The sequence below is a fragment of the Natator depressus genome, chromosome 12 (genome assembly GCF_965152275.1).
Source record: "Natator depressus isolate rNatDep1 chromosome 12, rNatDep2.hap1, whole genome shotgun sequence".
Taxonomy (NCBI): domain Eukaryota; kingdom Metazoa; phylum Chordata; order Testudines; family Cheloniidae; genus Natator; species Natator depressus.
The window spans coordinates 39,595,754-39,615,545 of record NC_134245.1 but is presented as its reverse complement, the minus strand read 5'-3'; the positions used below and the strand labels follow the sequence as shown (position 1 = coordinate 39,615,545).

General features: G+C 46.9%; 1 protein-coding gene across 1 annotated transcript in view; it reads right to left on the bottom strand.

Annotated features, from left to right (window-relative positions):
- ACSF3 (acyl-CoA synthetase family member 3) overlaps positions 1-19,792 on the bottom strand; it is a 100,860-nt gene that overhangs the window by 52,041 nt on the left and 29,027 nt on the right. Inside the window, exon 6 of the mRNA XM_074968949.1 lies at positions 13,678-13,790. Within this exon, the coding sequence (XP_074825050.1) occupies positions 13,678-13,790 (113 nt within the window). The remainder of the gene's footprint in view (positions 1-13,677; positions 13,791-19,792) is intronic.

Genomic DNA, 19,792 nt, shown 5'->3' with positions numbered 1-19,792 from the left:
CTTGCCACACCCACAGCAAAGCTCCCGACAGCAGGCAGAGTTTATGCAAAGCCTCATTTACCATGTTGCTCCACACCTCAATCCTTTCCGAAGAGCTTCCGTGCATTCGGCGCCTCTGGAGACATTCTCCAACCCCTCCAAAGGGCATTACCTAATCTGAAGATTCCCAGAGCCAAGAGTGACTGCAGAGCAGCGTGCTACTAATACTTGAAACCCTTACTGTAACCCCTAGCCACCACCTAATGACCCCTCCCCAGCCTAGCTATACAGACAGCCCAACGTAAGCCCAGACCAAGGAGGTACTAGCCTCCTGTGTCCCTTCGCACAGATAGCCAGCTCGATGAGTCTTCATTCCCAGCATCTACTGGAAGTCCGAAGGAGTGGAAAACCAACCTCCCCCTGTGCAAGGGGCAGGCTGGACCCATGAGCTCTGCCTGAAAATGCCATCTGTAGAAAGAGAGGACAGAGTGCATGGCACTTTCAATCACCAGCCTCTCGCCGAGGGTGCCAGCTGTGGTTTTGGGATGCAGGCTCCTGTCCTCTACAAAGGGGTCTGAGACTATTAACTCATTTGCAGAAACCAGCTACCAGATAGCACCTTTTAAGCACTATCTACCTGGGCCAGATTTCAGCTGATGTCCTAGTGGTATAAGGTTCGCTAGCATATTACCAGTCTCCTAGGCAATCAGGTTTCACAGATACATTCATAATTAAACATTCCCCATTAAGTTCCATGTTTTGTGCATGCATTATCTTTTCTGTGAGCATTGAGTCCTGCAGCATCCTGCAGAATGCAAGCAGGAGGCAATTTAGACACAGTACAATTTTCTTCTTGCTGGAGGAAGGCAGATTTCTGCTCCTTAGGGAGAGAACATAGAGCAAAAAAACCCCAAAGCCCAGACTAATCTACAAGGCCACATTTCACATCTGTTTTTGCCATGTTAACTCTTCGTAAGAGGACTGGGAATAACACAATCAATTTATTTTTCATCTTGGAAGATCATAAATTTAAAAGCAAAGGGGCAAAAGCAAGACTGACTTGCAACATTTTCACTTAAAAACGAACCCTGTACTTACAGCAATTGCTACTATGTTTGAAACACAAAAGCAAATGTATGTTTTCCAGTGATCCTGATCTTTAAAAGTTACTGCACTGATTCACGCCAGATGATCTCGCAAGAACCACAGTAAACAACCAAGACTGAGAAAGGTCAATCATCTTTGCGATTATGTTATGGACAAAAAACTTCTTGATCTACATTAACACCATAACTGAGAAGTGTAACATTATTCCAGAAATGCCAACAGCTCCATAGTGCTGTCTTGCTTGTTCGCAGTCTTCAGAAAATAATAAATGAGGCGAGATGTCAGCCCACCTTCCCGCTTCCCGCGCACTGTTCATTAGAGAGATATTTCCGAGGTGCACTTGCAATGCCTCTTTTGATTCTGTGCTGGGGGCAGGCAGCCAGTCTCTCTGAGAACCAGGCAGAGAATCAATCAACATCCTGCCACTGTTTGCTTTTCAGAAGCCTTACTGAGAAGTTGAGGTGGACAGAAAGGATATGCTGCAGGTGGTGGCCCCACAGGTCAATGTGTAAACCGACCTCTGCAATCTGAGCTATGTCACAAGCGTGAGTTTGACAAGTCTCATCCCAGCCCACCTTCAAGAATGCACAGCTCAGGTCATGTTCCACCCACTTCCTGACCCCATTCTGCCAGTGACCCCAGCCTCAATGCCCGCTCAGCTCCCTTCCTCGTTTTTGAGGATTTTTTCCTCGTCTACCAACCAGAATGCCCTCCTGATCCCAATTCACCAAGTCACCACCTGGTCCTCGCTCAAATCCGTCCCAAGGACTCTCTTTCTCCTGCCTTGCTCACAGGAAGTTAAATGCAAGCACTTCAAGTTACTTCTTCTTGCACTAACTGTCTGCCTACCCAAGCCAGTGCTAGCAGCCCCTCCCTTTCACTCGCACTAAATTCACTTACAACGCTGACGAGAGAAACTTTAAACAAGCAAATCTGCAGTCTGATTTTTCTGAATGGGTCTCAGATCACAAGGGATGAGAATTGTTTGAGAGCTGCATTAACCCCTCAGTGGCCTGGAGCGTTACCCCCTAACTCCAGCAAGGATCAATCTGTGATCCAAGAACCTCTTACTGCCAACTGGCAAGGGGGTGCAGAGGGGCTACAGGGCTCTCTTGGGTTTGGCAAGTACACTTTACTGCACCACAGAGTGCCACATGAGGTCTCAAATAAAAGCTGGTGTCACACCAGCCATCAATATCATTGCAAAACAGCAAGTATGGAGGTTGTGCAAGAAATTCTGTATCTACACTGAAAATCCTGTTCTTAAAGTCTGTGTCTAGAGACTAGTCACCAGCAACGATGAAAAACAGGTTCTCTCTCAGACAGGAAATGTTTATGTTGTAGCACAAGGGGACTCCTGCAGGGTCTGAAAAATGGCTGGGAATCATTGGAGAGATGCATTGAAAGCTCAGTGACATGGAGCGTAACCCCCATAACACCAGCAAGGACCAATGTGCTCTGGGATTTCCTCACACCGCACAATGCTGATTGTGCTAGCAGGGAATTTCAGGGATACAGTGAATAATCTGAGCCAAGGCCCATGTTCTACAGGTCATTCCTCCTTAACAGAATAAAGGACAACTACAGCAAGTGGAGTTTCTTACACATTTCCTCCCTCTTTCCAGACGTCTAACTCCTGTCCCATAACCAAACTTCGTTCTCTTGCTCCACCAACCAGTGAGCCGGGGACTAGCTCCCTCTCTAGTTGACTCCCAGCCTGTCTTTTGCACCCCAATAGCAGAGGGGACGTCCGGCCTAGTGCAACAGCCACATGCAACACATCACAAACGACGCCCAGCAAACAATATTCTTTAAAAATGCCTAAAGATCTCCGAACAGTGATGGGTTTGCAGCTCCCACTGGCTTTCGTTATCAGAAATACCGTGCAAGCGGCAGGCTGGGAAGGTGTTTCAGTTAAAAATCATTACCTCAAAGAACACTATCCACACAAAAAGAAAAGGAGGACTTGTGGCACCTTAGAGACTAACAAATGTATTTGAGCATAAGCTTTCGTGAGCTACAGCTCACTTCATCGGATGCATGCAGTGGAAAATACAGTGGGGAGATTTATATACATAGAGAACATGAAACAATGGGTGTTACCACACACACTGTTGGTACCATACACGGCTGCTACTCTGAAACCTGTAACGAGAGTGATCAGGTAAGGTGAGCTATTACCAGCACGGCTGAGGTTATGGGGCAAGTGATGCTGCTTTTCCACAATTTCAGCCCGTGCACGTCGGCGGAAGCACTCTATGTAGAAGTCCCGTCTGTTGTTTCGACTTTCAGGAGGAGTCCACCTAGAATCCTTCTTTTTGTAGTCTTGGTAGGAAGGTCTCTGTGGGTTAGTATGTTGTTCAGAGGTGTGTTGGAAATATTCCTTGAGTCGGAGACGTCGAAAATAGGATTCTAGGTCACCACAGAACCGTATCATGTTCGTGGGGGTGGAGGGGCAGAAGGAGAGGCCCCGAGATACGACAGATTCTTCTGCTGGGCTAAGAGTATAGTTGGATAGATTAAATACTCACCAGCAACCACACACCACACAACAAAACCACTAACCCAGGAACCTATCCTTGCAACAAAGCCCATTGCCATCTGTGTCCACATATCTATTCAGGGGACACCATCATAGGGCCTAATCACATCAGCCACACTATCAGAGGCTCGTTCACCTGCACATCTACCAATGTGATATATGCCATCATGTGCCAGCAATGCCCCTTTGCCATGTACATTGGCCAAACTGGACAGTCTCTACGCAAAAGACTAAATGGACACAAATCAGACGTCAAGAATTATAACATTCAAAAACCAGTCGGAGAACACTTCAATCTCTCTGGTCACTCGATTACAGACCTAAAAGTGGCAATTCTTCAACAAAAAACCTTCAAAAACAGACTCCAAGGAGAGACTGCTGAATTGGAATTAATTTGCAAACTGGATACAATTAACTTAGGCTTGAATAAAGACTTGGAGTGGATGGGTCATTACACAAAGTAAAACTATTTCCCCATGTTTATTCCCACCCCCCACCGTTCCTCAGACGTTCTTGTCAACTACTGGAAATGGCCCACCTTGATAATCACTACAAAAGGTTGTTCCTCCCCCCCGCTCTCCTGCTGGTAATAGCTCACCTTACCTGATCACTCTTGTTACAGTGTGTATGGTAACACCCATTGTTTCATGTTCTCTGTGTATATAAATCTCCCCACTGTATTTTCCACTGCATGGATCCGATGAAGTGAGCTTTAGCTCACGAAAACTTATGCTCAAATAAATTTGTTAGTCTCTAAGGTGCCACAAGTCCTCCTTTTCTTTTTGCGGATAGAGACTAACATGGCTGCTACTCTGAAAACTATCCACACAGGTGCTTGCAAGCTTACAAACCTACTGCATCTTAATAGAGCTGCTACTGGGAGTTTTGCAACTCTGCCCAATTGCAGCTGAGCAGACGAATGCAGGATCTCCCCTCATGGAGATCATGTACATTCTCCTTTCTAGTGTAAAGGAGCCTTGCAAGCTGCCATCATCACAGGACCATCTTCCCCAGAAAGAGGCTTCTCTTCTTTCCACCCACCCATGAAATCACTCCCTCACAGGAAGAGGCCTCTGCTTTCAACCTGCAGCATGACGTGTCCATCGACACAGGAAAAGACTGCTCCCCCCTTCACCCACAGCAAGAGACCCCCATGCTTCAAGGAACAGACTGGTGTCCTTTGCTGAAACATACAGAAAATGGCTGTCCCCTCCAAACTATAACTCATCCCCATACGGAAAAGTTTGGCCTCCCCTTCTATCCATAACAGGGAACTCCCGAGAGAAGGAAAAATACATTTCCCCCATTCTCAGTAAGTGCAATGTTTAATAAAAGAAAAGCACTGCACATATGTCGAAAATGTGTCCCAGGGCAGCTAGAAAGGAGAACAAACTGGCCAGCTTTCAGGATAGTAAAATATATGGCCTGACAATATCTTCTCCCCAGATGGGATGGCAACTCCCCTCTGTCTTAAAGTATAAACAGCCAATTTTATTTTTAACATTCATTTAGAAAAACGGTTTATGGCTTTGTAAACTGAGGCCCCTTAAAGAAATCAGCAATCTCAGAGGGCTTGTCTTCCCTCTTGAATGCGTGTAGCACTAGACATCCTGGGCATGCTGGAGAGGACAGGGGGTCTTTTAAAGCGCTGTTACCCTTTGTACAGTGACCGGACAATTGCGGGCATTGCGCGGCTCCAGGTGTGATTTCCACTCAATGATTCCTGACCAAAGCTGCGCAGTTTAGAAGTGTAAAAATGTTGTTTCTAGTGTCAGTGCAGCAAACTCTCCCAGAGACCCTTCCATTACACACCTCAACACCAGGAATCTGGAATCTGCATTCAGAATGTAATTTACACTGTTGTGGAAATCAGGAGAGACCCCAGCTCCCTCTCCCAGAGCTGGGTTGGATCTGCAGGGCTAGCTGGAGAGAGAAGGAGCAAGAACTTATTTTTGTCAGAAAAGGCAAGAGATGCGACTGACCATACAAACAGAGCAGAGCCAGACACTACGCTCCCATGGGCCATGTAAACACCTGGAGAGACAGACAGAACCAATCATGCAAAGTAACTTTTCTGACCATGCTCTTATCGGGGGCTCAATACTGCAAGGTGCTGAGCACCATCACCTTGACTGGCATTAAGAGTGCTCAGGCCCTCAGTGTCTTACAGGATTGGGTCCTTGATGGGCAGCCCTGCAAGGAAGCCTGTACTCTTCACAGGTGAGCTCTTCATAGGGGGTGTCAGATACCTTGGTAACCAAGCAGCTCTTCCCCTGACTCTGTGAAGATCTTAGATCGGGGTGGGCAAACTTTTTGGCCCCAGGGCCACATCTGGGTGAGGAAACTGCATGCAGGGCCGTGAATGTAGAGTTGGGGTGCATGAGGGAGTGCAGGGTGCAGAAGGGGGTGCGGTGTGCAGGAAGGGGCTCAAGGCAGGGGGTTGGGGTGAAGGAGGGAGTGTGGAGTGCGGTCGGGGGCTCAGGGCAGGAGGTTGGGGTGCAGGAGGGGTGCGGCAGGTGGCTCAGGGCAGGGGGTTGGGGAGTGGGCTCCAGCCCAGCGCCGCTTACCTGGAGCGGCTCTGGGGTGGCACCGGCATGCAGCGGGGCTAAGACAGGCTCCCTGCCTGCCCTGGCCCTGCGCTGCGGCCGGCACCACATCCCTGAGGCCCCTGGGGGGGGGGGGGGGCAGAGGGGTCCGTGCGCTGCCCTCCCCTGAGAGTAACTCCCCCAAAGCTCCCATTGGCCGCAGTTCCCCATTCCCGGCCAATGGGAGCTGCGGGGGGCAGTGCCTGGAGGGGAGGGCAGCACACGGAGCCCTCTGCCTCCCCCCCTGCATGGGGCCACAGGGACGTGGTGCGCGGATCCAAAGCCCACCTCTGTTTTAGATCAATACAAACAAGAGACACACCTCTTGTACACGCTGACATAGTGAAGGCAGAGGGGGCAGCTCCTGATGATGGGATGTGTTATCTGGTGTCTGGCAACGACCCACAACCCTGCAGCTCCTCTTCTGTGCCTATATGTAGGTGTAGGCAGCAGTCAGCATGCTCCTAACAGAGGGCAGAGACCTGAAGGGGGGCCAGGGGGAGGGGCCAGGAGACACTGGCGGCTATGTGGGGAAGAATGGCCAGAGCAGCGCCGTTTCCCATCCAGAACGACATCTTGCATATGGATAAGCAACGAGATAATTACGATCTTGAAAAAGGGGAGACGCAAAGCCCCGCTGCTGCAGCGTCCTCCGGCTGCCAGCTCCTTGCAACCCATACGTCCGCGTAGCTCTCTTTGCAGCCTCATCATAAGAAAATTACTTGCCATAAAAGCCCTGGTTAGAGTGTAGCATTATATACAGCTGTGAAGCCATTTATCTATTGATAGACCCCTATTGTTAGGGACTGGGGGCTGGCTCTCGTGTAAGTGAGCAATTTGGAAAAAAAAACAAAAAAAACAACAACCCCCCACCCCCAAATAAATAGAGAGAGAGAGAGAGAGAGAGAATACCCGTCACGCTTACAGGGTTTACAGGCTTGTGCCAGCTGGGAAGCTACAGCGTATGAAATATGCATTGCACAGAACAAAGCAAACTGAAATATTCAATGGTGGAAAAAAGTAACCCTTTCCTGCATGCAGTACCCATGCCACAGGGGAAGCCAAAGCCCTCGGGTGAGCAAAGGTCACAGTTGCAGGACCAAAGAAAAGTAGGATAGAAGCACCCAAGTCAAAAGAGGAAGCGTTAGTGGGGGGTTAGAAGGCCAGGATAGACATCCTCTTCCTCTTAACCTCTCTGGTTAAACTGAGCATTGAATTAGCACTGCACATGTGTCTAGCCCAGGCCTGACTCAACCCCACAGGCACAATGGGCAGATAATCATTCAGTGACTGCTTCTTGTGCAAGGGGCCATGGCTATGATGGCGGTGATGGCCTAGCTTGTCTAGAGCAGCAACAGGTTCAGAGCGGCTGCTGTCACAAAGGACCAGAAACCGATCCATTCTAATAATCAGAACTGGCAAGTCTACAACTCTAAGCCCTACAACTCTCCTCCGAGGATCTCAAAGAAACATGAACCCTCACAGCTCCTGGCGAGGGATGTCTAGGGAACGCTTTACCAACCACTGAAATGAGGCCACTTCTCAGATGGTATGTGGCAGCAGTTTAACAACATTTACAATACTACACAACTGCTTAGGAGAGAAGCGAAGAATACAGTATCAAATCAGAAGTGCAGAAGACATTCAGGGAGCCAGACTTAGCCATGACACCTGGGTTTATACACCTTGTTCACAGAAGTGCCTAAGGGTGCTTAAATACTAAAAGGAGTCAGGACCTTATTTGCTTGTTTCACACTGCACCCCAGCACCATGCTGGGTCCCTGTTCAGGACCACCTCAGAGGGAAAGCTCCACCTACTGAACCAGCACTGCCTGAAGCACCTAGGTTCCTCTCAGAGTACGCCTGCCGGAAATCTCCTTTAACTTTGCATTCCCATCACACCCCAGCACTTCAGGGGGGCTTTGGTGACTCATTCACTGGGGTCGCCAGGTTAATGAGCTAAGCCACATTTGCTGAGAATTTAATATGGGGAGAAATGAAAACTATCAAAGCAAAACCTGTTATTTTGGCCTTTGCCATCCGAGGTACCACTTCACTCTTCAGCACCATGTCCAGGACAGAGATGTAATGCGGTCCTTGGCTCTCCAGTAATATTCTGGGAGCACTGTGTGAACAGCCCTGGGCCAACAGCGATGAAGAAACCAAGAGATGGGGAGTTGATTCCGAGAGGGAAATCTAGGTGGCGTGCATCGATAAACAGCCGGCATTGGCAGGGAAGTGATACAAAGAGTCAACCAGCAACAATCCCAACCCCGAACTGCTCTTCTCAGACTCTTCCTGCTCAGAGCAGAGAGGACTAGAGATAATCACTGGGGTTACAAAGAAATCCTATTGATGGAGCCATATGTACGAATGGAATCCAACACTCTAATGAAGGGAAAGGGGGAAAAAAAAAAAAGAAGGAACACAGAGATGCAGCAAAATTTCAGCTAAGTAGATTATTGATCTTCAGGGCATGCCAGAAACCAACTTTGCAAATTACATCAGTTCCCTTGCTGCAATATTACACAGTTACCAGACTGCAAAGTGGAAATGTTCCCCCACCCTCCAACACTAAACACACACCCCACAGCCTTCCCTCTATACCATCTGTGGTGGACGAGATAGTATCTCATCTTTGAGAGAAGTCTCTAAGTTCTGTTTGCGTCCTTCCCTTCAGCCAGAAGCACAAAGGTGTCTGAAGGGTGAATACTTAACAGAAAACAACACAACCTCCCTCGCATTTAATGAGATGAGGCCAGCTATGCATGGTATTTGGAACCAATGGCTCAAAGAAAGTCTGTCGTCTTGCTTCCTGAGGATGAGATGGCCGAACACAAGCAGGACAAGGCAATGACCTTGTAACACTTTGTACAGCTAAGAAAAGAATAATTTACTTGGCACACGCAGCCTCTTTTTGCTGCTTGCGGAAAAGAGTGAGGACGGAATGGTTCTGGTTATTCATACGGCACAGCTGAAGTGTGACTGCCTCGCGGACAGCCCCGATAGCAAGCCTACCCCCAATCAGAAGGATCACCTTCTCACAGGGAAACAGAGGATCCGAGGATCATTGTGGGCCTAACCATTGCAGCTTCTCATTAGCACACCCCACAGTTAGTCACTGCCAGCCCTGCTGACACCACCAAACTCATCCTTAACCCTCTACATGCTCTCCAATGTAGTGTACAATGTACATAAGGGACACGTCTCCCAGCACAGCCTGATGTCCCTACAACGGCCAGGAGTTACATTTCTATAGCAGCATCATTACTATTTGTATAGTACCGCCGAAGAGCACTGTGTTTTCTATATAGGAGACGTCCTTGCCCTGAATCGAAGCAGAGACTCTGCAAGTGTTTATTACACTGTTATAGCTGCTTTAAGTGTTTATTTCCTAGAGTGGGATGAGCAGGGCCATTATGTGACATTTGGTCATTTTCCATACGACCAAATGTTTTTCAACATCAAAACATCTAGCAGTGCCCAGAGCTAGGATGGGAGCTTACGGGTGGATTTATCAATCAAAATCAAATACATAAATAAATGGAGACGGATGGGAAGCAACCTCCTTTCCTACGTTGTGTGGGCTTCATTCTTCAACCCGTATCTGATTGCCATGTTTATTGTTCTTTAACTCTTAACTATCTGCCTTTTTTCATTACTTTCCCCTTGCCTGACTTCCTTTTCTTTTTGGCTTAAGTACATGGATCTCGAAGTCCTCAGCACCTGTTAATTACGGCTCTTAACCCTCCAGTGAGGGAGGGAAGTAAATATTTTTATCCCGATTTCACAAAAGGAGGGAACCAAGGCGCAAAGAAGTTGAGTGACTTGCCAAGGTGGCAGAACCAGGGTTGGAACCCAGGAGTCTTGGCATCTGAGTCAGAGTCCTGATCTCTGGGAGAGAGACATGGCAGTCGGGAAGCCTCATCAGCTAACCAGATCCCTCTTTTCATCGCGTATAAACAAAGCTAAGCGTGTTTCCCTTTGATTCAGTCGGGGGGAGGGAGGGGGATCTGCGACTTTTCTACTTTAAGCATGTTTCACTGAAATACTTTCTGGTGATATACATGATTAAACAAACGTGCACCCAGCACACAGGCTCCATCACGTCAGCCCAGGAACAAGCATTAGTTGAGGCTTTCAGTGCGTCACTGCAGGCAGGCAGGAGTTAAATTATATTGTTGATTTAGGACATACACACACTTTCTCTCGGTCTCTGCCAAAGCCACTGCTGTTTCCAGCAGAACAGGTGCATAGTGAGAGCCTCTGAGCTCATCAGGTGACTAGCACCTGGCGGACAGCACAGCCATGGACTATAAAGTCATGCTGCTCAGGCTGGCTGCTTCCACGTAATAACGATATTAAACTCCTGGCACCTCAGTGAGTTTATCTATGGAGATATGCATTCAAAGCAGCACCCGTACTTCCCATCTTGGTCACTTCCTGACAACTACAGTAGTACGCTGCTGCACTTTGCCATTGGAAATAGTTTGTTAGAAATGGGACAGACTGGAAATACCAGTAAGTATCAACAAACAAAGCCATCTCTTAGTTCATGCCCATTAGCAGAGGGGCTGCTCAAAGGACAGGCATAAGCAGATGGGACAGTCTCCCTTCCAGTACTCAGAAACTTCCAGCCAGGCTACGGAAAAAACAGATTGAAAGTCTGGGCAAAGGGGCAGTGCGTGAGAGATGGGGACAGCTGTTTGGACTCAGAAGAAGAATGATCAGGACAATACCCAGAGGCAAACATCTCTGTCTCCCTGTACGTTTGGAGTCAGACATCTTGCAAACTCAGCAGAACATTCAAAAGGCCCTAGGGAGACTTTGATGGAAAGTCAGCCTCTAGCCAGGCATCAGCTAGAGGCTCAGGGCCAATTTCAGAGCTGGGGTAAGCAAGTGCAGCTCCCAGTGACTGCAAATGAGCATTTAGACTTCAATATATACTGCAACCGCTTACATCGGGGCTGAGTTTGGTTGGTAGGATATATAGTATGTGGCACTGAATGAGGGAAATGCCTAGTGATGGATAATTGGGAGGAGGTGACAGGCAGGTGCAAAGGGGTAAATGATGGCCCCTGGTATGTAAACCTAGCCAGCTCAGAACTATACACGGTAGTACAAAGCCTCACTTCCCTGAAACCACAGGAGGACGTGAACCAGGCTTGGACGACCAAGGTTTAGCTACATGAAGTCTGGACTCCCATTCTCCTCTGCTTCCCCTTTAAATAAAACCAGATCCAGTGGCCCCACAGGGACCAGCGGATAGCTCGGGTGCACAGCCAGCCTAGCTTTGGTCCAGAATTTTGCTAAAATCAAACAAAAACCACACATATTTTGTTCACCTGTATGTTAAAAACAGTGACCACATCTCACCCCAGAGGTGACTGATTTCTGTAATGGGCAAAGGAGTCTTATATTCTAGATCTAATTCATAAAGAGCACTGGGATCCTTCAGGGCGAATAGTGTAAAGGGCTCATTATTAAAATTGTACTGGGACAAATGGTTTACATTTCATGTCCCCACCCAGTGCAAGTGAAAAAGGGCTGACATGTAACTGTAAGACGAGGAGTCAGACATAAGAAAGCAAACAGTATTTCCGGGCTCTCTCTAGCAATGACGTGACAAAAACGGGACACAGCTTCTCATCTGTTAAACTGCCCACAGGTTCATTTTAAGAGTCCTCTACCCTGCCCATCTCTCAGCAAAACAAGGTCATTTAACGCTCAGGCCGAAAGATGTAACCAGTAATTACAGCTAGACTCATGGCAAGTCCCTTTCCCGCCCAGATCATGCTGGTTTTGCTAACAGATGGGCTCCATAACTCCATCCGATCCCAGAATGCCCTGAGAAGCCTTCACATTTTTTAAACCTCTTTTAGTTAATCTAGGGATTTTTTATACAAATGAAGATGAGTCACATAGTGCTGGCTGCAGCGTGGCACACTGAGGGTAGATGCCTTCTGACCTCCCCACACACAGCTCTTCCCATGGATTTCAAACCAGTTATGCATCTCCCTCACTGCTGTTCCAGTTCTGGCCTCACTGTACAGATGCACCTCGGTTCCAACCCACCACCTCAATCCTGATTTACAGGAGACAGAGTTAAGAAGTTTTCTTTGAGCTTGTCACCGGTAGTTACATGAGCAGTGTAAGCAAGTATTTCCTGTGTGCATCAGGAACTCCGCTAGAACCCCTGGCATCTACATGGCTACAGGAGAAACTAACCTGGTTTACGAATGAGTCCAGTAACTCTATCATTCCTTCGTCTAGGACCAGCTTTCAGAGACTGGCCTCCCTTTTTTGCACCCACACATAAGTGGTTGCTGGTGTAATTCCTCTCACATACACATCTATTTACTTGAGTGAGCCTGCAGATCACGTGGTTATCGGTCTACAGTAAGTGACATGAATCGCACCTACAATGAGGGCACAAAAGGGCAGCCGGGTGAAGGGCACCCTGGCAATCGGGGAGGTGGGAAAGAGGAGGAAGGTGTTTTGTCTAAGTTGCACTCTGCCTGCTGCTCCAAACCTACATATAGATAGCTGGTCTACACCCTGCAAGCTCCTTAGGGCCAGGACAGTTACTTGTTTGGTCTGTAAAGTGCCACACACAGAATAATCACAGAATCTTAGAAATGTAGGACTGGAAGGGACCACGAGAGATCATCTTTCCAGTCTCCTGCAGTGAGACAGGACCAAGTATTAGCTAGACCATCCCTGACAGGTATTTGTCTAACCTATTCTTCAAAAACTCCAGTGACCACATCATAATATAGCATACAATAAAGAGACGAGAATAACTAATATCAATGCGTCACTAGGAATAGCAAGCGTGTCTTCCTCTTTCTGGGTCTCTGGGGAAGGGGAGAAGTGTTTTCATAATTTTCACTGAGAGCAGGACCCGAAGAGCACCCCAATGCCAGTGTCACACTGTTGTCATGATCTTTACCCAAAAAGGACATGTAATATATCACTGGAAAACTAATAACTCACTGATCACTAATATCTTGCATGATTTATGCATGGTTAATCCACACAGAATTTTACAGATGTGCTGGAAATATGTGACTAAAATGTGTTTACACCAGGCAGATCAGAACGAGTTGATAAATAAGCTGCTGCGTACTCTCTCTTTAAAGGAGTAGCAAACTTGATAGTTTTGGGAGTGCTATAGCGAGAGGGACTGAGCACTGCAGATATACAACTCTGAGGAACTCGGGAATCGGGGTTCACTAATTATTACTGCTAGGCAAGATTTGGACTGATGGAGTCCTAACAGTTTGCTGGCAGGGCGACAGGCTGGTGTGTCAGGGAGCTGATTCTCCCAGCTTAGCAGCAGCAAAGCTCCCACTTGCTGAGGCTGGGAGAGGTAACACAGTGACTCAGCTCTGGGAACCCTAGCAGATTGTCACATAGAGGCAGATACAAGAGACAGAAGCAGACAGCATAGCTGCATGCTACCTTTGTGTCATGTTCATCTCCTTGAGCATGGATGGTGTAGGAAGGACCTTCCCTCTTCAAACTCTTCGTGGCAATGCGCACTTCCACCCCTGGCAGCGGGGTCCCCACAGATCCTGGGAAAGGAAACAAGGGGGAAAGAGAGAGTTGGGTGATACATGGAAGAAAGGGACTGCTCTTCTTCAGCTGAGCTCTGCAGGGTGGCACTGTGCAGCCACAGAACAGGAGGTTACCCTCTATGGAGACAGCGCTCACACGAGGTGAAGCAAACACACATCCCACACATGCTTGCAAAACCTTCTGCTATGTTATTCAGTCGTTCACTGAAGGAGGCACTGTAAGAAATGCCTAGAAAAGTGAACACGTCTCCATATCGGAATAGGTCCCTTCCAGTCACTCTCTGAGGTCAGACCAAACGTCGGCACAGCTTCATAGCTCAGTAATGAAGCTGCGTTTATAAAGGAAAACAAGCATACACGTGAAAAGAAAGAGCACAGTGATTGTTACAGCTGCTCTCAGCTTCTTACCACCCGGACTTGACAGGGAAGGCAATGGCACAGAGATGTAAGAACTGCCAGGGATTATCTCAGTTTTATAGTTCATCAATACGCTGCATATAAAACACGAAAGGAGAAAAGCAGAGTTCAAAACACATCATTATTCTATAGGTTTCAGTTTTCAAAGCCGGGGAAATCTGACAGTGTCAGGAACGACTGCCTATGGTCCAGGGACCAAGTTCCTCCAAAAACTGCAGACAGCAGGATCCTAACTATCCAGTTCACTAAATGTCCTTCTTGGCTAACCCTCAGAGAGAAACAAAGGCAGCTTTGCTGCAGAACTCTCTAACCCCAAGGCACCGGCAAGCTCATTCAGTGGTGGCCTTGGTTCATAGTGGCACAGCCAGAGGTTGTAGGTGCTGTTTCTGATTACACAAAGGGCTTGACTGTGCATCTCACAAGCACACGCTGGTAGAAGGCTATCCTCGCTTTGATACTTTGTACCTTCAACTCCTACGATTTATACGATGGTGAATGCTGAAGTCTAAAGCAAAATGGGCGACGAAGGAGAGGTCAGCTGCGAGTGCTCTGCGGGTGGGGAGCACGAGACATGTCTGTGTAGAAATTCATGACATTACACTTCACTGAACATTTAATGGGATAAACAGTTCTACAGACACTAACTAGGGAGCCAGAGTTTTAAAGGCACCTAACTGGTGCTTTATAAAGCTGCTCTAGAGTTCCAGTCCAATGCTCAGTGTCACAATTAGCAAATTCCATGCCAAGCTTTCCAGCTAGCAAGGCTGCTTTCTCTGTCTGGCAGAGAGAGGGGACAGCAGTGTTGAGGAGTTATTTGTCTGAATATCTGAGAAACTGGCAGTGGAAAGTGATTATTTTTCTAAGCCAGGTTCAGCGGCAAGCAGCTTCACGTGCCGAGAGAGAAGAGTTCCACGCAGAAAACGTCGGTGATCCAGCAGGTGATCCTGAACCCTGACCCAATACACAGTCACCCACTCCCCAGGGCGAGTCAGATGAAAGCAAACAGAACATGGAGGGCATTCCATGGGTGATCTCAGCACACAGCAGGTGGTGTTACCAGGGCACCAGGCTGACAAGGGCAGTAATTCCCTTGAAACGCTTGGCCTGGGGTATTTTACTGTGGTTAGGAAATGCAATTAGATGTAAAAATGATACAGAATGAGACACATATTTGCTGGGAATTGGGTTGACATCACCGACAACTAATCAGCTGGCTCCAGCATTCTCAAATGGTCTTTAGAGCTGAGAGGCAGAGGGACTGGAGCACAGGGCAGGGAGCCAGGCTCGCTAGTTTTAATCACAAGCTCTGACAATGTCTCTCTCTGGGGCCCTGGGTAAAACATTTCATCCCTTTGTGCTTCACTTTATTCAGTTGTCCCACCTGGGGAATGGGGATAATGATTTTCACCTCTGAGGATAAAAATGATGCAATGTTTACTTAATGCTCAGCCTCGCCTTTTCTCCCCAATGTTTGTCCCCATTGCTACCACCAGTGCCAGCTTCACTGATGGCAGCGAGGGCGGTCAAGTCATCTGCAGCCACCAGCATTGTAACAGTACAGTCCAAGTGCTGCTGTTATGTCAGACGATATTAGAATGGGAATTTCACACTGCAGCAAACAGTTGGGGGGTAGGAACACTTCTATCTGAGGGGTCATTTTCTGATTCCCTCCATTATCCTCTGTAATTCAGCATTTGGGTCCATGGGGCGTCTTCCTCACTGCTGACCCTCTCTTTCTGCTTAACCTCCAGTGATCTTGTATTTGTGACATCACAATCTTGTGTTTGTCACATCAGTCAGTTACCATGGACACGGATATGTGTCTAGATTTATGACTTCCCCGCAGGATCAACTAAGAGCAGATGGGCTATGAGGAAGAGAGATTTTATTGCAACAAAACTACCCTAACAATTAACAAATCTGGCAAGAAACAAACAGAAAACTACATGACAGGTAAGGGATGGGTTCCTGTTGCAAGTGAGATACAGGCTTTAAAGTTTCTCACAGTATAAAGGTCATCTACTATATACACCCAATTATTATTAGATGTGTGGTTTGAACTGTTTTCGTAACAGCCCCAAAAGGCCTGCCAGGCTGAGGAAGTGTATTCCATCCCATCTGGTCAGAGACCATGAATTACACCAGAATACAAAAAGAGACTGATTGACCTAAGCACTTATCCCATTCCATTGGAGATGGTGCTGCCTACTGGTATTAATATATTTTGAACAGGTAGACTTCTCCTGGTGAATTTTGGGAGCACTCAAGGTCATGTCATAAGTCACTTAAAATATCGCAAATATGTGAAAAGCCAGATACATTGTAGCCTGTTGGGGTATGCTCTGAGTACTTGGGACAAAATTTTCAAAAACACTTACATGATTTAGGAGCCTATGTCCCACTATCTTTTTCTTCCTCCCCTTCTTGGGGAGAAAATATGAGGTACTAAAGGGCTCTTTAACAGAGCAGAGAAAGGCAGAATAAGAACCAATAGTTGGAAGCTAAAGTCACATAAACGATAATTAGAAATTTTTAACAGTGAGAGTGATCAATCATTGGCACAAATGAACAACGAAAGTGGTGGATTCTCCATCTCTTAAGGTCTTCAAATAAAGATTGGATGGCTTTCTGGAAGACAAACAAGTTATTGGGCTCAATACAGGTGTAACTGGGCGAAATGGCTTGTGATATACAGGAGGTCAGACTTGATGATGGAATGGTCTCTTCTTGCTTTACTCTCTATGCATCTATGAATGTTGAATACTTAGGGAAAAGTCTCACTGGCTTTTTCTGAGAATGGAACTTTGAGTTCCGGAGACACTTTTGAAAATTATACCCTTAGCTACTATCCTTCTCCCCCTATTCCTTACATCAACTATGACGATGGTGTTTGCGTTGCCCACGAGGAACTGGTCTGGGATGCAACTCATTCCACACAGGCCACCACACAGCCATCAGATGGTAGGGACTTTTTGCCATTATTGCTCTGGATTTGAACTGGTGACCCTAGTGGTGAAAGGATCCTACAATCAATTCCAAGAGGCAGCTAGTCCCGCTGTGATTTTAATATTGATCTCTCCAACTCTAATTAAAAAAAAGAACAAAGAATTGCTGTTCTTCCCATACAAGGCTGTGCACAATTCACAATCACGCCATGTGCTCTCAGCCTTGTTTTCATATGGGTGGTTGTGGATAGTTCTCTGAAAACATCCACTCAATGTGCAGCGGCAGTCAAAAAAGCAAACAGAATGTTGGGAATCATTAAGAAAGTGATAGCTAATAAGATATAAAATATCATATTGCCTCTATATAAATCCATGGTATGCCCACATCTTGAATACTGCATGCAGATGTGGTCGCCCCATCTCAAAAAAGATATATTGGAATTGGAAAAGGTTCAGAAAAGGGCAACAAAAATTATTAAAAATATGGAACGACTTCCGTAGGAGGAGGAGAGATTAATAAAACTGGGACTTTTCAGCTTGGAAAAGAGATGACTAAGGCGGGATATGATCGAGGTCTATAAAATCATGTCTGGTGTGGAGACAGTAAATAAGGAAGTGTTATTTACTCCTTCTCATAACACATGAACTAGGGGTCATCAAATGAAATTAATAGGCAGCAGGTTTAAAACAAACAAAAGGAAGTATTTTTTCACACAACGCACAGTCAACTTGTGGAACTCTCTGCCAGAGGATGCTGTGAAGGCCAAGACTATAACAGGGTTCAACAAGGAACTAGGTAAATTCATGGACGATAGGTCCATCAGTGGCTATTAGCCAGGATGGGCAGGGATGGTATCCCTAGCCTCTTATTGTCAGAAGCCAGGAATGGGCGACGGGGGATTGATCAGTTGATGATTACCTGTTCTGTTCATTCCCTCTGGGGCACCTGGCATTGGCCACTGTCAGAAGACAGGATACTGGGCTAGATGGACCTTTGGTCTGGCCCAGTATGGCTGTTCTTATGTGATCTTCCTCGAGCATAGCAGTGATTTCATATTGGGGGAGAAGGAAGTTTCTGCTCACATTACACTAATAAATAAGCTCCATCAATTTATTTCCTATACAGCTAAAATAAAATTAATATGTAAAACAAACCCCCAGTAGCTTGGAAGCTGGTTTATCACACTCCATCCAGAAAGTGTCTTTTTGGTGTTAAGCAAAAATGACAAACCTTTGAAAATGGTCCATAAATGCTGGAAAATGCTGACAATGTTAATAGCAGCTACATGAACACAGCATTATAATTAAAGTCTTCATGCAAAGACAATGACTTGAGCTTCTCAGGCCCATGTGGCATTTTAAAATAAAGATCACACGGATTCTGATCTCACTGCTGTGTAAATCAGAAGTAACTCCCCATTTGAGTCAGGGGAGATCAGGATTAGATTACAAGAAGATGGTGAGTAAAAACCAGCAGTGGCTTCCTTTTAGTACTGGTCAGAATTCAGGGCTACATCTGGGGAGAAACCCCTGCACCTTCCCCCTCAACACCCCCCAATTCATCTGCTCATGCATGTTAAGAAATGCTGGCAACATGCCCACACAATGTCAGCTCAGTCGGCATCAGACAGGCTGCAGTCAGAAAGGAGAGTGACCCTATTATTCTTTCACCAGTTCTCCTCTGTTTAAAAAAGTTGTCAGCTCTTCCCAGATAAATTTAATTGGCCTTGTGGTCTACGTCCTTCGGTATCTGGGGACCTTGCTGTTGGTATGTGTGGTGGCGTCCTGGGAGAATTGAAACAGGCCAACGATAAGGCACTCAGCGATCTCACTGTCAACAATACATGGAGTCCCCGCTGTAGGAGCTATTAGCCGCCTCTGATCTAAACCTCCAATTAAAGTGGTGATTAGGCCCAGTGAGGCATTCTCTGTCCATGAATTATTCATTTCCCTTCACAGTAACAGCACCAGGGGGATTAGAATGAGAGCTGGTGAAAACAGAGGCATTTTAAACAGGGTTTTAACCATATACAAGCAAACAGTTATCTTTCAAATCTTTCATCTTTTCTTCTTTTGAAAATTCAGGCTCCCCCCCTCTCCCCTGCACCTTCAGAGCTATGCTTCGGCTGGTGAGCAAACCCGCCCTTGAGGCCATGCTGTCAGGGATGTTCCAGGTGGCATGACAGAGTTCCCAAGAGAGTGGCTTTTAGAGCTCTCAACCCCTCAGACACCAGCTATATCAAGAAGGGAGGGCTCGGGGCCAGGTCACCTCTGAGGCAGGAGCTTATGGAAACAGCAAATAATGAAGCATTTTGTTCTTGCTCCTGCTCTAAATCTAACGGGATCTGGACTTCCTTGTGTGTCTGCATGTGTGTGTGTAGGGCAGGGGGAAGGGTTACTTTTAACACAAATATCTCAGTATGGTCAAATGGAATGTGGGCTTTTCAGAGGAGCACAGATCTGCCACTCACAGAGTCAAAACATCTAGGGTTGTAGCCTTTTAACACTTCCCCACTGCCCTCATATTTGCTGTGTTGGCGGGTGACTTCAGCTCTCAGTATAGCCAGAGAGTCCATGGACATGGTGGCCAAAATGCTGGTGAGCTGCCAATTCCTTGCTTACGCCAGCACTGCCACC